Source organism: Melanostigma gelatinosum, assembly GCF_949748355.1.
Source record: "Melanostigma gelatinosum genome assembly, chromosome: 5".
NCBI classification, from domain to species: Eukaryota; Metazoa; Chordata; class Actinopteri; order Perciformes; family Zoarcidae; genus Melanostigma; species Melanostigma gelatinosum.
In genome coordinates this window covers 2,326,705-2,345,028 of record NC_136638.1, presented here as the reverse complement: position 1 = coordinate 2,345,028, position 18,324 = coordinate 2,326,705, and the positions used below count along the sequence as shown (strand labels likewise).

The following is an 18,324-nucleotide window of genomic DNA, read 5'->3' as shown; positions in this document are numbered from 1 at the left end:
ACAACAATGATGGTATAGCTACACATACACATTTAAACATGCAACTTTTATTTCTGTTAATTTTGATTAAAAAAGAACAGCAACTACACTTTTAGACGGAGCTCCATGGTGACTAGTGCTATTTTTAGAACATGCCTTGCGGGCGACTCACGTGGTCCCTGCGGGCGACAGGGTGCCCGCGGGCACCGTGTTGGCTACCTCTGGTCTAGCCTTTGTGGTCCTCAAAGGACCCGGCCCACGTAGACCGAAGGCTGGGTCCTCCGAAGGATGCAGACCCTGAATTGGGACACAGCTACAGACACAGCAGACGTTGCATCAATTCTTCTTCTGTGGGTATTTATAAGTTGCTGTTATGTGCTGAACCAGACAGAGGTCCACATGTGACTGTGAACTGCTGTCCTCTAGTGGACTAACAAGGTTACAGCATTAAACAGGACATAAAGCTTCCACCGTCACCGACGAAAACACAACCTGCTATAGTAGAGTTCGACTGCTCCCAAGGTCAGCCACCGAACAAGAATGGAGATCCCTCCCTTTTCAACCCCCCCCCCCCCCACGCATGAAGAGACTCAGATACAGCTACTAGAATCAGCAAAAGATCAAACGTGGCAAAAACTGACGCTGCTGTCAACCAACAGGAGAAGAAGTCAATCTTGACCGACAAGCACATGTCAATAAATGCAGGCTGTACACTGCCGAGTCTGTATTAACCCTTTGCTCACATGACAGCAGGTCTGCTGGGCCTTTGTCCCGTCTCGCTCACCCTACAACATCTCTTCCAGCGCTGCTTCTTGAGCTGCTTTGATAGAGCCGGAGCAGAAGTCCATTCACAGTTGGGTTCTTGATGCAGCTCTTATGTTTTTGCTTTGGTAAAAAATCCTGTCCTGTCAGCACACAACTTCTATTTCAAATTAAATTAATTAAAAGGTTACAAAAATGGGAGTCAGACAAACTAGAGAGGAGAGAGAAAGATGGCACGAGTTAAAGGGCCAGGAAACCCCCCACACACACGCACGCACACACACACGCGAGGTGATAGTCATATCCTACTGATGAAAGGCTCAGCTCAATTACCTTCAAAATTCACTTCATCTGTCTGTACACGATCAGGTGTGTGTGTGTGTGTGTAGAGACACAGGGAAAGGTGTGCAGTAACCACATCGTTGTTGGAACTAGATCTTCTGACTAACAGCAGCTCACTGCAGCACGCATAGGCCTCGCTGTTGGAGTGCCCTTGAGCCAAACACAGACAGGCTCTTATTGCTGAGGAGAGCTGTACAGGGCAGCAGAAGCAGTAGGAGAGGAGAGTAAGGATATTCTATGTTGTTCATGCCGTCAACACATGCCATGTGAAAAGCCTCCACGCCCCTTTGCCACAGACCTCCAAGTATTTATAACTCCAGAGCTTTGTAGAGTCCAAAAGTCAACATTTATTGGAAAAAGATAGATGGAATCATTCCACAATTCATCTAACTAAATATTCTGCTTCATTCCATATTTGTTGGAGTTGAACTGTAAAAACAACACTTTCACTGCGGTCTAAAAGGGCCTGCTGCACACGTCTCTGTGGCCTGCTGCACACTGTATATCTATTAACAACACAGCAACGCAGCACTCATGAAGAGAGCAGGATTCCTGTCCCTGATGTCTGACTGATGCACACACAGGAGAAGCATTTCAAATAGAGAAAGCTTCCATCCATCCCTAAGTTGGACATTGATTACCATGGCAACAGCCGGAGCTTCGGGTCAGCCTAGTTAAGAGTCACATACGCTCACGCACGTGGGTGTGCACGTGCAGTCGCAGGACGTACAAACGCATGCATGCCTTTGTGTTAGGAGTCACACTGCATGGCTGAGCTCCCCACACACACACACTTTCATTCAATAATCAAGCGCGCATGTACACGCATGTCCTCCATGACCATTTCTACCCTCATAGCGTGTGTGCGTGTGTGTGTGTGTGTGTGTACATGCCTGTGGTGGTGGGGAGAATATGACCTTTATTTATGGAACTCCTGCCTTTCTTCTCTTTAATCAGAGCAGAAGAAGAACCACACACACACACACACACGCAGGCTAAGTGTTTCACTATATGAAGCAGACAAACAGATCCCTCTATCAAGCAGTTACAGGGTATCTGCACCTTTTTAAAGTACACATTGAAAGACCTTTTTAATAGCTCCAAAAGTAAAAAATAATACTATCACTTGCATGCGATCAACAAGCTAGACTACAGCATAAGTGTAATTGAGTTTTACTGAATTTGAATAAGAAGTATTTCGTTTAACATAATTGCTCTCTTATTTATGAAAAGTAGATCCAAAGGAAAACAATATCATTCTGCATAAGAATGATATTTGGTGCAATGCAAAAATGCGACCAAGATGGTTTTTAAATATCAGCTTTAAAATAGACGATTTTAGGGTTAGGGTTATGGATGTTCGTGCAAGCTTTTGCACCCAAATGGTGCACGTACTCTCGTATTGCTCGTGGATGCATCTGTCATGGCAGGTGGATTTCTCAGGACCCAATGATGCACAGTGCTGAGTGCGAGTTTGTCAGCTCGGCTTACAGCGTTGCTGCCGAGCAATCGGCCCTGCACTATTATTCCAGAGCAGAAGAAGTTTGGAACGACCAGGACTCTTATAGAGCCAGTAAACTGAGCGATGAGGGGAGGAGGGCCTTCGTCAGCGAGGTGAGTGGGTTATGCTAAGGCTGGCTCCATTGCATCATCGAGACATGATCTCAGGCCCTCCAAGAAAAGACAAAAAGAAAATCACACAAAAATGGTGGAAAACAGTTATGAAACGTCTAACTCCACGATTCAGTACAAAAAAGCCTTTTCACGTTTTAAGCAATTATCTTCTAACATGTACAATGTGTTCACAAAGAAATCTCTTCTTCTTTGACTTGGAGTGAGTGGATCTCTTCCCCATCCATAGTAATGGCTAATGCTGCTGGAAACGCTGTCGCTCATGTGCATTTTCTGTCTATTTATTTTAGTACAACAACACTTTTTAAAGTCCAAAATCAAAGCAGCCATTGAGCAGGACTGAGACTAGAACAGGGCTGTCACCAAAACGTTTCTGTGGCTTCAAAGCTTCAGTGAGAAGTTGGGACGTTAATAATCAACAATCCTTCAACAGGCGGTGAAAGGAAAAGTGAAAGGAGAAAAGCTGGTCCACCTTAAAGGTCAGTCCACCTTAAGAGGGCCTGGGCCGTAGGGGTCCCTAACTTCAGGGTTAAACCCTATCATTTCATCTCCCCCAACAACTAGACTGTACACACCCGACGAGCTCCGCACACAGCTACAGCCTTACTGCTGACTTCATACTCAGCGTGGTTTGGGTTGTTTGGTGCTCACATCAGCAACATGCAGCACATACTGCCTCAAACCAAGTGGTGCATGGACTCGACTTGTATTTCTCTTTTCTAGTCTTCCGACCACTCAAAGCTCTTTAACACTACATGTCATCATTCACCCATTCATTCACAGTGGCTTCAAAATAAAAACTACAGATTTCACACCTTCAGTTTGCATTTGAGACTTCGCAATTATAATGTGGAACTTAGAAATGCAAGGCAGTCATTCTTCTCTGACATCATAACCAAAAACAAGAACAATACACGCGCCTTATTTGCTACCGTCGACAGGCTAACAAACCCTCCAGTGTCGGTAGCTGCTGAGCTCCAATCCACCTGGGCATGCAATCAATTTGCCTCCTTTTTTACTGACAAAATTCAGAAAATTAGACAAGCAGTCAGTGCCTCCACACCAACCACAGGATATGTGTTGTCCCGATCTCTGAATAACATCCATTCAAATATCATGACACAATTCCATTCAATCGACCGTAGAAGCCTAGAAGACATTATACAACATCTGAAGTCATCCTCCTGCTGCTTGGATATTCTACCAACACACTTTTTCAAAGATATTTCAAACTGCATGACCACTGATCTCTTACATATTGTAAACACATCCCTTCTCTCAGGTGTCTTCCCACAAGCCCTAAAAACTGCAGTTATTAAACCGCTCCTAAAGAAGGCTAGTTTAGACTCTGCAACGATGAAAAATTATAGGCCAATATCAAACCTCCCATTTCTAAGTAAAATAATTGAAAAAGCGGTTTTCCAACAGCTGAACAACTTCTTGGCCGTAAATAACTGCTTTGATGTTTTCCAGTCAGGCTTTCGGCAGCACCACAACGACATCCACTTTCAACGACATCCACTTGAACATAGACAATGGAAGAAGTTCAGTCTTAGTCAGCGTCGGAAATACACGAGGGCAAAACTGCCCCTAAGAAATATCATTTTGTCCCCGATATCACTAGGAGAGGGGCAAAAAATGCCCCCGAACTTTCTAAACAAATAAAAAACCGGCGCGCTTCTTAATCAGACCTGTGACTGCGAGACTGCGGTCAACTCAGCAGACACTTACATGTTAGTGCACCTCTATGCTGACATTCACGGTAAACACATTCAAACGGCGCAGATCGGGAGCGAGCGAAGGACTTTGAAAGTTAAACGGAAAGACTAACGTGAGACAACTTCCGGTTTCTTCAGCTGAACATCCGGTTTTCAGAATAAGATGCCAACAAAGTATACATATTGCAAAATGGGAATTAGATTAAATTAATTATAGTCACATCAAGTATAAAACATGCTCCCTGCATCTCGTCAGTTAAAGGGAAAATACACCTAAAGTTTCTTTATTTTATTTGAGGGTTGCTGGAAATGAATAATACCTGACTGACAGTCAATTAAGATATTTTACAAAGTAAAAACTCTGAATTAAATTTGTACCTTCAAATGGCACTTTTTTCATTTTTATGGTGCTATAAAATTGTTTTTCTCAAAAATTCCACACAATGACTAATGCATAAGTTCAGGACAAAACTGGGTAATATCACAATATTTGAGGTGCTACAAATATATCTTCCTCAATAATTCCATACAATAACTGATGTATATGTAATCAAGGCATCGTTGACTAAATAATTGTTAGTTGTTTAAAAAATGTAATAATGACAAGAAATAACCACAAAGAAATAAGAATAAAATTGAATATGATTGTCTGATTTATGTTTGTTTTTTGTTTTAAAAAAAATCAAAGAAAACACTTTGAATCTGTAGACTACTGCCTAATAGTCTTATTATTGCCATTTGATGGCAATTGCTCATATACTGTAAGCCTAAATAAGTATATTTATTATTTTGAACAAAGGTTCAATGTTATTTCACAAGTTTCAAAAAGTGCCCCCAATTTTTTGAAAATGCCCCTGGATTTCAGTCAGTGGGGGCAAAAATTGCCCCCAAAAAAATATGTAAATGTCCTACCCTGGTCTTAGTATTACTGGATCTCAGTTCTGCATTAGACACGGTCGACCATGCCATACTCCTAGAAAGACTAAAAATCTGGGTGGGACTCTCTGGCACAGCACTTAACTGGTTTGAATCCTACTTGAAGGACCGAGAATACTGTGTGTCTGTGGCTGATTACACATCAGCGCTGACTAAAATGACATGTGGTGTTCCCCAAGGTTCAATACTGGGGCCTCTTCTGTTCAACATCTACATGCTTCCACTAGCTCAGATTATGGAAAGCAACAAAGTGTGTTATCATAATTATGCAGATGACACACAAATCTACATAACTATGTCACCAGGGGACTATAATCCCATACAAGGGCTGGGTAACTGCATTGAACAAACCAACAACTGGATGTGCCAGAATTTTCTTCAATTAAACACAGATAAAACAGAAGTAATTGTTTTTGGTACCAAGGACGAACAATTGAAAATCACCGCTCAGCTTCAATCACTGATGTTAAAACCCACAAACCAAGCCAGAAATCTAGGTGTAGTTATGGATTCAGACCTCAACCTGAACAGCCATATCAAGACAATTACAAAATCAGCCTACTATCACCTGAAGAATATATCAAGGATTAGAGGACTTATGTCTCAACAGGATTTGGAAAAACTTGTCCACGCATTTATCTTCAGCAGACTGGACTACTGTAACGGTGTGTTTACAGGTCTCTGTAAAAAGTCCGTCAGAAAGCTGCAGCTGATTCAGAACGCTGCAGCTCGAGTCCTCACTAAGACCAGGAGGGTGGATCATATCACCCCAGTTCTGATGTCTTTGCACTGGCTTCCTGTCCAACAAATAATTGACTTTAAAATCCTGCTGTTGGTTTACAAAGCACTGAATGGTTTATGGCCAAAATACATCTCTGATCTGCTGCTACCTTATGAACCATCCCGACCCCTCAGGTCGTCTGGGACCGGTCTACTATCTGTTCCCAGAGTCAGAACTAAACATGGAGAATCAGCGTTCAGTTTTTCTGCTCCACATATCTGGAACAAAGTCCCAGAAAGCTGCAGGTCTGCTGAGACCCTCAGCTCATTTAAATCAAGATTGAAGACTTTTCTGTTTGCTGCTGCCTTTAATTGAACCACATTCAATTAATATATTCATCAATTTTTGCATTTTACTACTGTATAGTAGTGGTGTCATGGATCACGGATCAATCCGTGATCCGTTCGGATCAGCCCTCACGGTTCGGATCAGCCCTCACGGTTCGGATCAGCCCTCACGGTTCGGATCAGCCCTCACGGTTCGGATCACTTGTGAACCGCGGATCAACAGAGTATTTTTTTTCTTTTCTTTTTTACAGCGTAATCATCATAGTGTGTAATAAAGTTCTACTGCTGCTGTTCCTTTTCAAGTAACAAGTCCCCGAACATCAGTGCAGAGTGTCAGTGAACAGATATGAAGCAGTAGTGTGTTCAGTGAACGGAGCAGCTTAGAAGCATTTAACGGTGACGTCATGAGGAGCGGAGGAAGCCCCGGCGTCAGTGAAGTCGCAGGTTTGTGAGCATTCTGTCTTCCCTGTAACGTATAATGACGGATGAGGGTGGTGGACAAAGCGTTACGGTATGTCGGCGTTATTTAAAGAGAGACACACGACAACGGCAAAACATCGCATGTCCAGATATGAAGAGACACCATCCCGTCTGTCAGCGACGGGGACACTCCGGTGTAGAAAACAAAGGATTTCTAAATCTGGTTAAAATGCTTGAGCCACGCTACGACGTCACGTATCAGAGTGAAGCTAGACAGGCCCAATAATATTCCAGTCACCACAGAAAGGTCGACCCTCTCCCCAGACAATGGAGATATTCTCATCTTTTTGAAAATAATATCACAGTAATGTAACATTGTGTATTTGAATGACATAACCTGACAGGAAGTAAACACAGACCCAAGTTGTTGCCGAGCAGTTCAGTTCAGTGTAAACAGTGAAGCTAGCTCACTGGCTGTTTCTTTCTTTCAGTATTGATCAGAGGACGAGGATATCAGAATTGAGTATTCTTGAATGTATTATTTTTATTTATTGATTTAATTTTGTTTCAAATTGGACATCTTCAATATTTTTTGTTTTCATGTAAGACTATAGCCCAAAGTTCTTTGCTTTAAGTGTTCTTGAAGTTCTTCAATTAATAAAAGGAAAGCAAAGTTATATTTGTCTCCTCCCCTTTTCTTTGTTGATCCGAAAAATTATCCGAACCGTGACTCCTGAACAGTGATCCGAACCGAACCGTGAGGTTTGTGATCCGTGACACCCCGACTGTATAGTGCTGGGCGTTATACCGGTTTTAATTCCCCGTATGATATGAATTTTTCACACACCGTCATACCGGCACTCTTCAACAGACAGCTAAGTATGTTGTTTGCCGCTAGGAGCGCTGCAGTCGGAGCTAGTTGTCTTACGTGTATTGAGAGGGACCTCTAGTCATGGTTATAACTTTATAACACAACAATTAATAACCCACAACTAACGCTCTTTAACAGGCAAAACACCACGACACAACAGTTTGTGACACAAACAATTTGTAACACAAATAATTGTACATTTATAAAATGTCACCACCGAACGGCATGCTGGGTACATTTAGCTAGCTAGCCTGCTAGCACAACAGTCTGTTAACAGCTGGGAGAGGCTCCGCCGCTACAGTAACGTTACATTAAAGAACAGAACAGAGCGATGCAGGATGATCAAAGACAACCGGAGATGCACCGATAGAGTCTGTGCCCAAGAGAGGAGCTGGCTCTGCTGTTTGGAAGTGTTTGGGTTTTAACACGCTGGTGGTAACACGAGCAAATTACTCCATCACCTCAGCAGAAAACATGTGTTAGAATACCAAGAGTGTGATGACGGCCGTCGGATACGAGGCTGTCAACCAGTAACGTTAACGCGAGTGAAGCCGAAGGGTCACATATCGCTTGAAGAGGCATTAGCTCGAGGCAGCATATGACAAGAAAAGCAAGCGGTGGAGCGACATTACGAACACAATAATGATCCAGCCATGCAAGGAGGACCTGGTCCCGCTACAGACAGTCGAGAAAGACGGGCTCAGAGCAATGATTTAAACACCGGATTCAAGGTACGTCTTACCGGGGCGACAATACTTCAACCAAACTGCCATCCCAACATTATACGAACAAACGAGCACACCCTATAGTAAGCACAGCCTTTATACATGATGACATTAACATGTTTTTATATTCTATGTACTTCTGACAGTAGAGTAAGCCACTATAAACCTATATCAAAAAACTGTCAAGGAAAAAAAATACCATGATATACCGTGAAACCGCCAGAATCTTAAAAAAATACCGTGAAACACATGTTTTGTCATACCGCCCAGCACTAACACTGTATTTTATTTCTTACTGCTTTTTAGTGTTTTAATGACCGTTTGCAATGGTTCAATGAATGTTCCTAATTGTTCTTAAATCTCCTTTTCTTTTGCCTTATGTTCTGATGCTTTTATGTGAAGCATTTTGAATTGCCTTGTTGAAATGTGCTGGACTGATAAACGTGCCTTGCCTTACACATGTTTGCTGACTTGGGGTTCTGTATTATTTGATCTCATTTAAATGTTCTGGGTTTCAGTCATGTGACGATAAACGAATGGTCATGTTTGAGGTGAAAGGTTAAGATCCTAGCATCAGACTGACTGACCCACCGTATACTCAGACGGCTGCTGTTGCACGACCAACAGCAGGTACAAAACGAAAACTTGAGAGGCTGTAAAGAACGGACGACCCTATTACGCGTGTTTTCAACGGTCTGACAGGGACGGCTTTCTCCCCTTGCTCTGAACATGTACAGGCATAGAATACAATGTAAGAAAAACGAACTCAACCAAATCATTTGGTTTGGTTACAAGCTGGACACTGCAAGACAATTACATTTTCTATCCACCTCAATGGAAATCATGATCAAGTGTTCCTGTGGTGTGGCTCATGCCACTGGAACTTGTTAGAACAGAGACAGAGTCCAGCAGCTATGATGATGGGCAGCAGTCTCGTGCTGAATGGAGATGTGTGCATCGTGTCAATGGAAACACAAAAACGAGTCGGCCTTAACCTAAGCAGACCGTACCTAGGTATTTGATGGTGAATCCCCGTGGCGGGTTGAGGGACCTCCGCATCCATCCCTCTCTCAGCACCTCCAGGTGGTCCTCCTTTCCCTGGATCAGCAGCACATGCTCGTCTATCCATCCCAGGAAGAAGGTCTCGGACACAGCCTCGGTAATCCTCTGGTTCCACACATGTTGCTGGGTATTTTGTGCTTTGAAATCGGCAAATATCTCGTAGCCGGTGTAGTGTCTCGGCAGCGCGTCGCTCTCCGACACCCCGGCCCCCACCGCCTCCCTGGACAGCACTATAGCCAGGGAATGAGGAGCTATCTGCAGGAAAGACTCCATTGTCGCGTCGGCCTTCTAGCTGACTGTCGAATACAGCATTATCATCGTATGTATCTATCTGAGACACAGTGAGGCGGAATGGGAAACACGCACTCCATCCTAGCTAGCAGGGTGTGTAGCTACAAGCTACGCTCTGCAGCAGCCGCATAGCCTACAACCGTGTTTCCATGAAGCTAGCCTGCTAGCTCCCGTTAGCTCTCTAGCATTACATGAACCCCATTCCTACACCGTTAGGTCTGTCTTCTTCTACGGACGTAAGATATCGCACCGGAACCGAAGCCGGTATTTACTGAAGATTCATGTCGAGCGCTGTCCTCGAGTAACGAGAGATGTCATTCGTGATTTTCGGTGTAATTTACACCTCGTAGTGTCAGGTAGCTTGGAATAAGGCTAGTTAGCTGGATGCTAACGTGTTAATGAATTCACCTCGTGGGACACTTTGTCTTATTTTTCGCCAGCCTTGGCGGTTACCGAAGAGGTAAGAACTCTCCAGCCGCCGGTGAATATTGTCCCGTCTCGCGCCTGACACGCTTCGGTACGGTGCGCGAGAACACAGCTGGACGCAGGACCGTCTCATTCAGGTACAGTGATGGCAGCGTCGTTACGGAGCTGCGTGAAGGCAGCGTTGACCAGACTGAGCACATCTTCCGGCCACATTTTCAAATTAAGACGAATAACGAATCGCATGCAGTCAGCAGGGCAAGGACACGAGCCCGTACAGTAAGAAGCTGCACGCTCGCTCTGTAACGAAGTATTTCACAAGTAGGGTTGGTATTACTGTATTAATGTCAGTATTACTGTATTAATGTCAGTATTACTGTCAGAAAAGCAGCAGGGCCGAGATCCTTCTTGTGGCACGCGTCAGTCTGTGTCACGCAGCGTCAGTCTGTGGCACGCAGCGTCACACAGCGTCCCTCTCTGTCACTCAGCGTCACTCTCTGTCAGTTCAGCGGAAAGATTCAGCTGTGGCACGCGAGCATAGTTCGGCAATTGTCAAGAAGCTGCGGAGCTGAGGGAGCGGAGCAACATTTCCTGAGACATTTCCTGAGAACACCCGTTGTTGTTACGACAGATCAGCTTCCATAAATCAGTTTTATGATTTTAGTTGAGTCACAGGAGCCCCCTGTTCTCTGTATGCATCCTTAGAGTAAGTACGTTGTACTTTTTTGTTTCTCATTCATTTTATTTCAGTATGATTTTGCTGCTTATGCAACAAAATGGAACATAATACACTTTCCAAATTATTACTTTTATAGTCACTTACAACAATCGGCTAAAATAATGAAAATAAATCATCCGTTTTAGAATCATTTAAAAGTATATATTAAAATTAAGACATAAAATGTCCAATCCAAAAATACATGTTTGAAAATATCTTCACTCTTCCTCTGCTTATATGTATATGTATGTCAGTAGGACATATGTTAACTGTTAACAGTTTACAGCATACTTAAATAAATATAAATAAATACAAAACACACGCACACTTTGTACACACACTGCAGCAATTCTTTTGCAGGAATATGAGCATATTTTCCCCCTCTGGCAAAATACAACACGTCTCATGCCTTATTTTATTTTACCAGTTGGTGGCGGTAATGCGCCAATTCGTTTGCCAACCGCCAGTACACCAAAAGGGAGGAGAAGAAGAAGCTTTCCCGTGCCTGTGTTGTTGTGCTCATGAGCGACAGCGCTACGTACCCCGTTGTAATAATACTATGAGTGAGGAGCGGAGGACCCAGTACTGCTGCCAGGACGGAGTCATCAGAGTAGTGTAAAAAAAGTATTTCAATCGGCGCAGGGGGACAGAGGGTTACGCAGAGTGACAGAGCGTGAAGCAGTGTGACGGAGCGTGAAGCAAGGTGACGGAGCGGGACATGGACAGAGACATGGACATGGACAGAGACATGGACAGAGACATGGACAGAGACATGGACAGAGACATGGACAGTGACATGGACAGAGACATGGACATGGATAGAGACATGGACATGGACAGAGACATGGACAGAGACATGGACAGAGACAGAGACATGGACAGAGGCATGGACAGAGACAGAGGCATGGACAGAGACATGGACAGAGACAGAGACATGGACATGGATAGAGACATGGACAGAGACATGGACAGAGACATGGACAGAGACATGGACATGGACAGAGACATGGACAGAGACATGGACAGAGACATGGACATGGACAGAGACATGGACAGAGACATGGACAGAGACATGGACAGAGACATGGACATGGACATGGACATGGACAGAGACATGGACAGAGACATGGACAGAGACATGGACATGGACAGAGACATGGACAGAGACATGGACATGGACAGAGACATGGACAGAGGCATGGACAGAGACATGGACAGAGACATGGACATGGATAGAGACATGGACAGAGACATGGACAGAGACATGGACATGGACATGGACAGAGACATGGACAGAGACATGGACAGAGACAGAGACAGGGACAGAGACATGGACAGAGACATGGACAGAGACATGGACAGAGACATGGACATGGACAGAGACATGGACATGGACAGAGACATGGACAGAGACATGGACAGAGACATGGACATGGATAGAGACATGGACAGAGACATGGATAGAGACATGGACAGAGACATGGACAGAGACATGGACATGGACAGAGACATGGACAGAGACATGGACAGAGACATGGACATGGACAGAGACATGGACAGAGACATGGACATGGACAGAGACAGAGACATGGACAGGGACAGAGACATGGACAGAGACAGAGACATGGACATGGACAGAGACATGGACAGAGACAGGGACATGGACAGAGACATGGACATGGACAGAGACATGGACATGGACAGAGACATGGACATGTACAGAGACATGGACAGAGACATGGACATGGACAGAGACATGGACAGAGACATGGACAGAGACAGAGACATGGACAGAGGCATGGACAGAGACAGAGGCATGGACAGAGACATGGACAGAGACAGAGACATGGACAGAGACATGGACAGAGACATGGACAGAGACATGGACAGAGACATGGACAGAGACATGGACATGGACAGAGACATGGACAGAGACATGGACAGAGACATGGACAGAGACATGGACAGAGACATGGACAGAGACATGGACATGGACAGAGACATGGACAGAGACATGGACATGGACAGAGACATGGACAGAGACATGGACAGAGACATGGACAGAGACATGGACATGGACATGGACAGAGACATGGACAGAGACATGGACAGAGACATGGACAGAGACATGGACATGGACATGGACAGAGACATGGACAGAGACATGGACATGGACAGAGACATGGACAGAGACATGGACATGGACAGAGACATGGACAGAGGCATGGACAGAGACATGGACAGAGACATGGACAGAGACATGGACAGAGACATGGACATGGACAGAGACATGGACAGAGACAGGGACAGAGACATGGACAGAGACATGGACAGAGACATGGACAGAGACATGGACATGGACAGAGACATGGACAGAGACATGGACAGAGACATGGATAGAGACATGGACAGAGACATGGACAGAGACATGGACATGGACAGAGACATGGACAGAGACGTGGACAGAGACATGGACAGAGACATGGACGTGGACAGAGACATGGACAGAGACATGGACATGGACAGAGACATGGACATGGACAGAGACATGGACAGAGACATGGACAGGGACAGAGACATGGACAGAGACATGGACAGAGACAGAGACATGGACATGGACAGAGACATGGACAGAGACATGGACATGGACAGAGACATGGACATGGACAGAGACATGGACATGGACATGGACAGAGACATGGACATGGACAGAGACATGGACATGGACAGAGACATGGACAGAGACATGGACATGGACAGAGACATGGACATGGACAGAGACATGGACAGAGACATGGACAGAGACATGGACATGGACAGATACATGGACAGAGACATGGACAGAGACATGGACAGAGACATGGACATGGACAGAGACATGGACATGGACAGAGACATGGACAGAGACATGGACATGGACAGAGACATGGACAGAGACATGGACATTGACAGAGACATGGACAGAGACATGGACAGAGACAGAGACATGGACAGGGACATGGACAGAGACATGGACATGGACATGGACAGAGACATGGACAGAGACATGGACATGGACAGAGACATGGACAGAGACATGGACAGAGACATGGACAGAGACATGGACATGGATAGAGACATGGACATGGACAGAGACATGGACAGAGACATGGACATGGATAGAGACATGGACATGGACAGAGACATGGACAGAGACATGGACATGGACAGAGACATGGACAGAGACATGGACATGGACAGAGACATGGACATGGACAGAGACATGGACAGAGACATGGACATGGACATGGACATGGACAGAGACATGGACAGAGACATGGACAGAGACATGGACAGAGACATGGACATGGACAGAGACATGGACATGGACAGAGACATGGACAGAGACATGGACATGGACAGAGACATGGACAGAGACATGGACATGGACAGATACATGGACATGGACAGATACATGGACAGAGACATGGACATGGACAGAGACATGGACATGGACAGAGACATGGACATGGACAGAGACATTGACATGGACAGAGACATGGACAGAGACATGGACAGAGACATTGACATGGACAGAGACATGGACAGAGACATGGACAGAGACATGGACATGGACAGAGACATGGACAGAGACATGGACATGGACAGAGACATGGACAGAGACATGGACAGAGACATGGACATGGACAGAGACATGGACAGAGACATGGACATGGACAGAGACATGGACAGAGACATGGACAGAGACATGGACATGGACAGAGACATGGACAGAGACATGGACAGAGACATGGACAGAGACATGGACATGGACAGAGACATGGACATGGACAGAGACATGGACAGAGACATGGACAGAGACATGGACATGGACAGAGACATTGACAGAGACATGGACATGGACAGAGACATGGACAGAGACATGGGCATGGACAGAGACATGGACATGGACAGAGACATGGGCATGGACAGAGACATGGACAGAGACATGGACATGGACAGAGACATGGACAGAGACATGGACATGGACAGAGACATGGACAGAGACATGGGCATGGACAGAGACATGGACATGGACAGAGACATGGACAGAGACAGAGACATGGACATGGACAGAGACATGGACAGAGCCTTCTCCAGAGCTGCCCCTCCCTCTGGAACTCTCCCCAAACACATCCCAGATGCACTGACCTCTCTGTTCAAATCAACTCAAGACCACCTTCACAGAGCTGCTTCAATGTGTGACCAATCGTGTGTTTTATGTAGTTAGTGTGTAGCTTTTATATTTGATGATTTTAATGTAAAGTGTCTTTGAGTACTCTATGAACAAAATGTATTATTATTATCATTATTATAATGCTATTAGACATGTTTTGTCATTCGTTTTGGTTCTTTTCAGTCGCATTCAAATATTTTTGTATGATTTTCATATATTTTCTTAAATACGTTTATTTTGATGAGCTTGTTTTTGTTTAAAAGGATATTTTTTTTGTCAGGATAAAATGTTGTAAGTGATTTAATATTCCTTTTTAAGTGTTGTATATTCATGACGGCCACCAGAGGCGAAAGTATACTGAACAAACACACACACACACATTCCTGTAACAGACCATAAACAGTGGATGTACTCAATGGATGGGTATTTGGAATTGTGATGAAGGTAAACTTGATAAACTTGATATCGGAAACTATTTACATGTATTAAGCGCTTTGTGTTGCTAATGTTTGAGCGGATTGTGACCTAACCTAAAAAGTGAGACCGTCCATCTTTCTCGGTTGCCTTCATCAGTGAGCAGACAACGGAGCAAAGTGTCTGAGTAGATAACTTCAGTCAATACATATGCACACACTCACTTCCGCATTTTGAGTGAACCAGCTGTGTCACTTCCGACAGCTATTGTCTGTCCTCAGCAGGTGACTGGAGCATTGTGCCACGTCAGCAACTAACAGCAAGAAGGGCTTCACGCTACAGGAGACCAGGCCGTGCAATGGCAGCCCTGCATGGTTGTTTTCGCTGGCCAAGGCTAGCCATGTAGCTAACGACATCTGTCTTGTATGTTGTGTCTGTCACTGTTGTTCTGTCACCTCTTTTATTTTTTTTTACTTTTTATTGTATTTTTACATTTTTACATTTTCCTGACATATGACTTCAAAAAACAAGGCACAGAATAAACATATTAATAGCACTAATAGTTTAGCTGGCGAATACATATATACACATTGTTGGAGCCAAATGTAGTTTTGTTGTCTTTTATCTTTGAGGTGAATTTAGACATGCAGTTCTGACATTGAACACAGGGTGGCGCATTGATGTAAAGTGCATATAGGCTGTGATGAGAATCAGGTGTGTGGACTGGAAGCAAACAGCTTTTGGCCGTGTTGTCCTCTCCTGTGGTGTTCTGTTACCAAACATTCAGATGTACTGATACAAGTAAGACTGAACAATGCTGATTTCATGATATGGTGTCAATGTGCAACGGAATAAAAGGATCAACGGATGGAGAGAGGTACAGAGCACTGGACAAGTTCTCCCGTTCGCCCCCCGGTGGCTTTAAGATCAAATACGATGTTTGTTAAAGTCAATACACACACATATATACACCGACACATGCATGCATACACACACACACACACACACACGTATACACTGACACATGCATGCATACACACACACACCTATATACACTTACACATGCATACACACACATATATACACTTACACATGCATACACACACATATATACACTTACACATGCATGCACACACATATATACACTTACACATGCATACACACACATATATACACTTACACGTGCATACACACACATATATACACTTACACATGCATACACACACACACATATATACACTTACACATGCATACACACACACATATATACACTTACACATGCATGCATACACACACACACATATATACACTTACACATGCATGCATACACACACACGCATATATACACTTACACATGCATACACACACACACACATATATATATACACTTACACATGCATACACACACACACACATATATACACTTACACATGCATGCATACACACACACATATATACACTTACACATGCATGCATACACACACACATATATACACTTACACATGCATACACACACACACACATATATATACACTTACACATGCATACACACACACACACATATATACACTTACACATGCATGCATACACACACACATATATACACTTACACATGCATACACACACACACACATATATATACACTTACACATGCATACACACACATATATACACTTACACATGCATACACACACACACACATATATATACACTTACACATGCATACACACACATACATATATATACACTTACATATGCATACACACACACACACATATATACACTTACACATGCATACACACACACATACATATATACACTTACACATGCATACACACACACATATATATACACTTACACATGCATGCATACACACACACACACATATATATACACTTACACATGCATGCATACACACACACACATATATACACTTACACATGCATGCATACACACACACACATATATACACTTACACATGCATGCATACACACACACACACATATATACACTTACACATGCATGCATACACACACACACATATATATACACTTACACATGCATGCATACACACACACACACACACACATATATACACTTACACATGCATGCATACACACACACACACACATATATACACTTACACATGCATACACACACACACACACACCTATACACCTACACATGCATACACACACACACACACATATATACACTTACACATGCATGCATACACACACACACACACATATATATATACACTTACACATGCATGCATACACACACACACACACACACGTATATACACTTACACATGCATGCATACACACACACACACACATATACACTTACACATGCATGCATACACACACACACACACATATATACACTTACACATGCATGCATACACACACACACATATATACACTTACACATGCATGCATACACACACACACACACGCATATATACACTTACACATGCATGCATACACACACACACATATATATACACTTACACATGCATGCATACACACACACACATATATATACACTTACACATGCATGCATACACACACACACACATATATACACTTACACATGCATACACACACACACACATATATACACTTACACATGCATACACACACACACGCATATATACACTTACACATGCATACACACGCACACACACACATATATATACACTTACACATGCATGCATACACACACACACACATATATATACA

General features: G+C 43.8%; 1 protein-coding gene across 1 annotated transcript in view; it reads right to left on the bottom strand.

Annotated features, from left to right (window-relative positions):
* Positions 1–10,369, bottom strand: part of LOC306777393 (storkhead-box protein 2-like) — an 80,388-nt gene extending 70,019 nt beyond the window's left edge. The window contains exon 1 of the mRNA XM_079268480.1: positions 9,464–10,369. Within this exon, the coding sequence (XP_079124606.1) occupies positions 9,464–9,788 (325 nt within the window). The 5' untranslated portion in view covers positions 9,789–10,369. The remainder of the gene's footprint in view (positions 1–9,463) is intronic.
* Between the last annotated feature and the right edge of the window lie 7,955 nt (positions 10,370–18,324).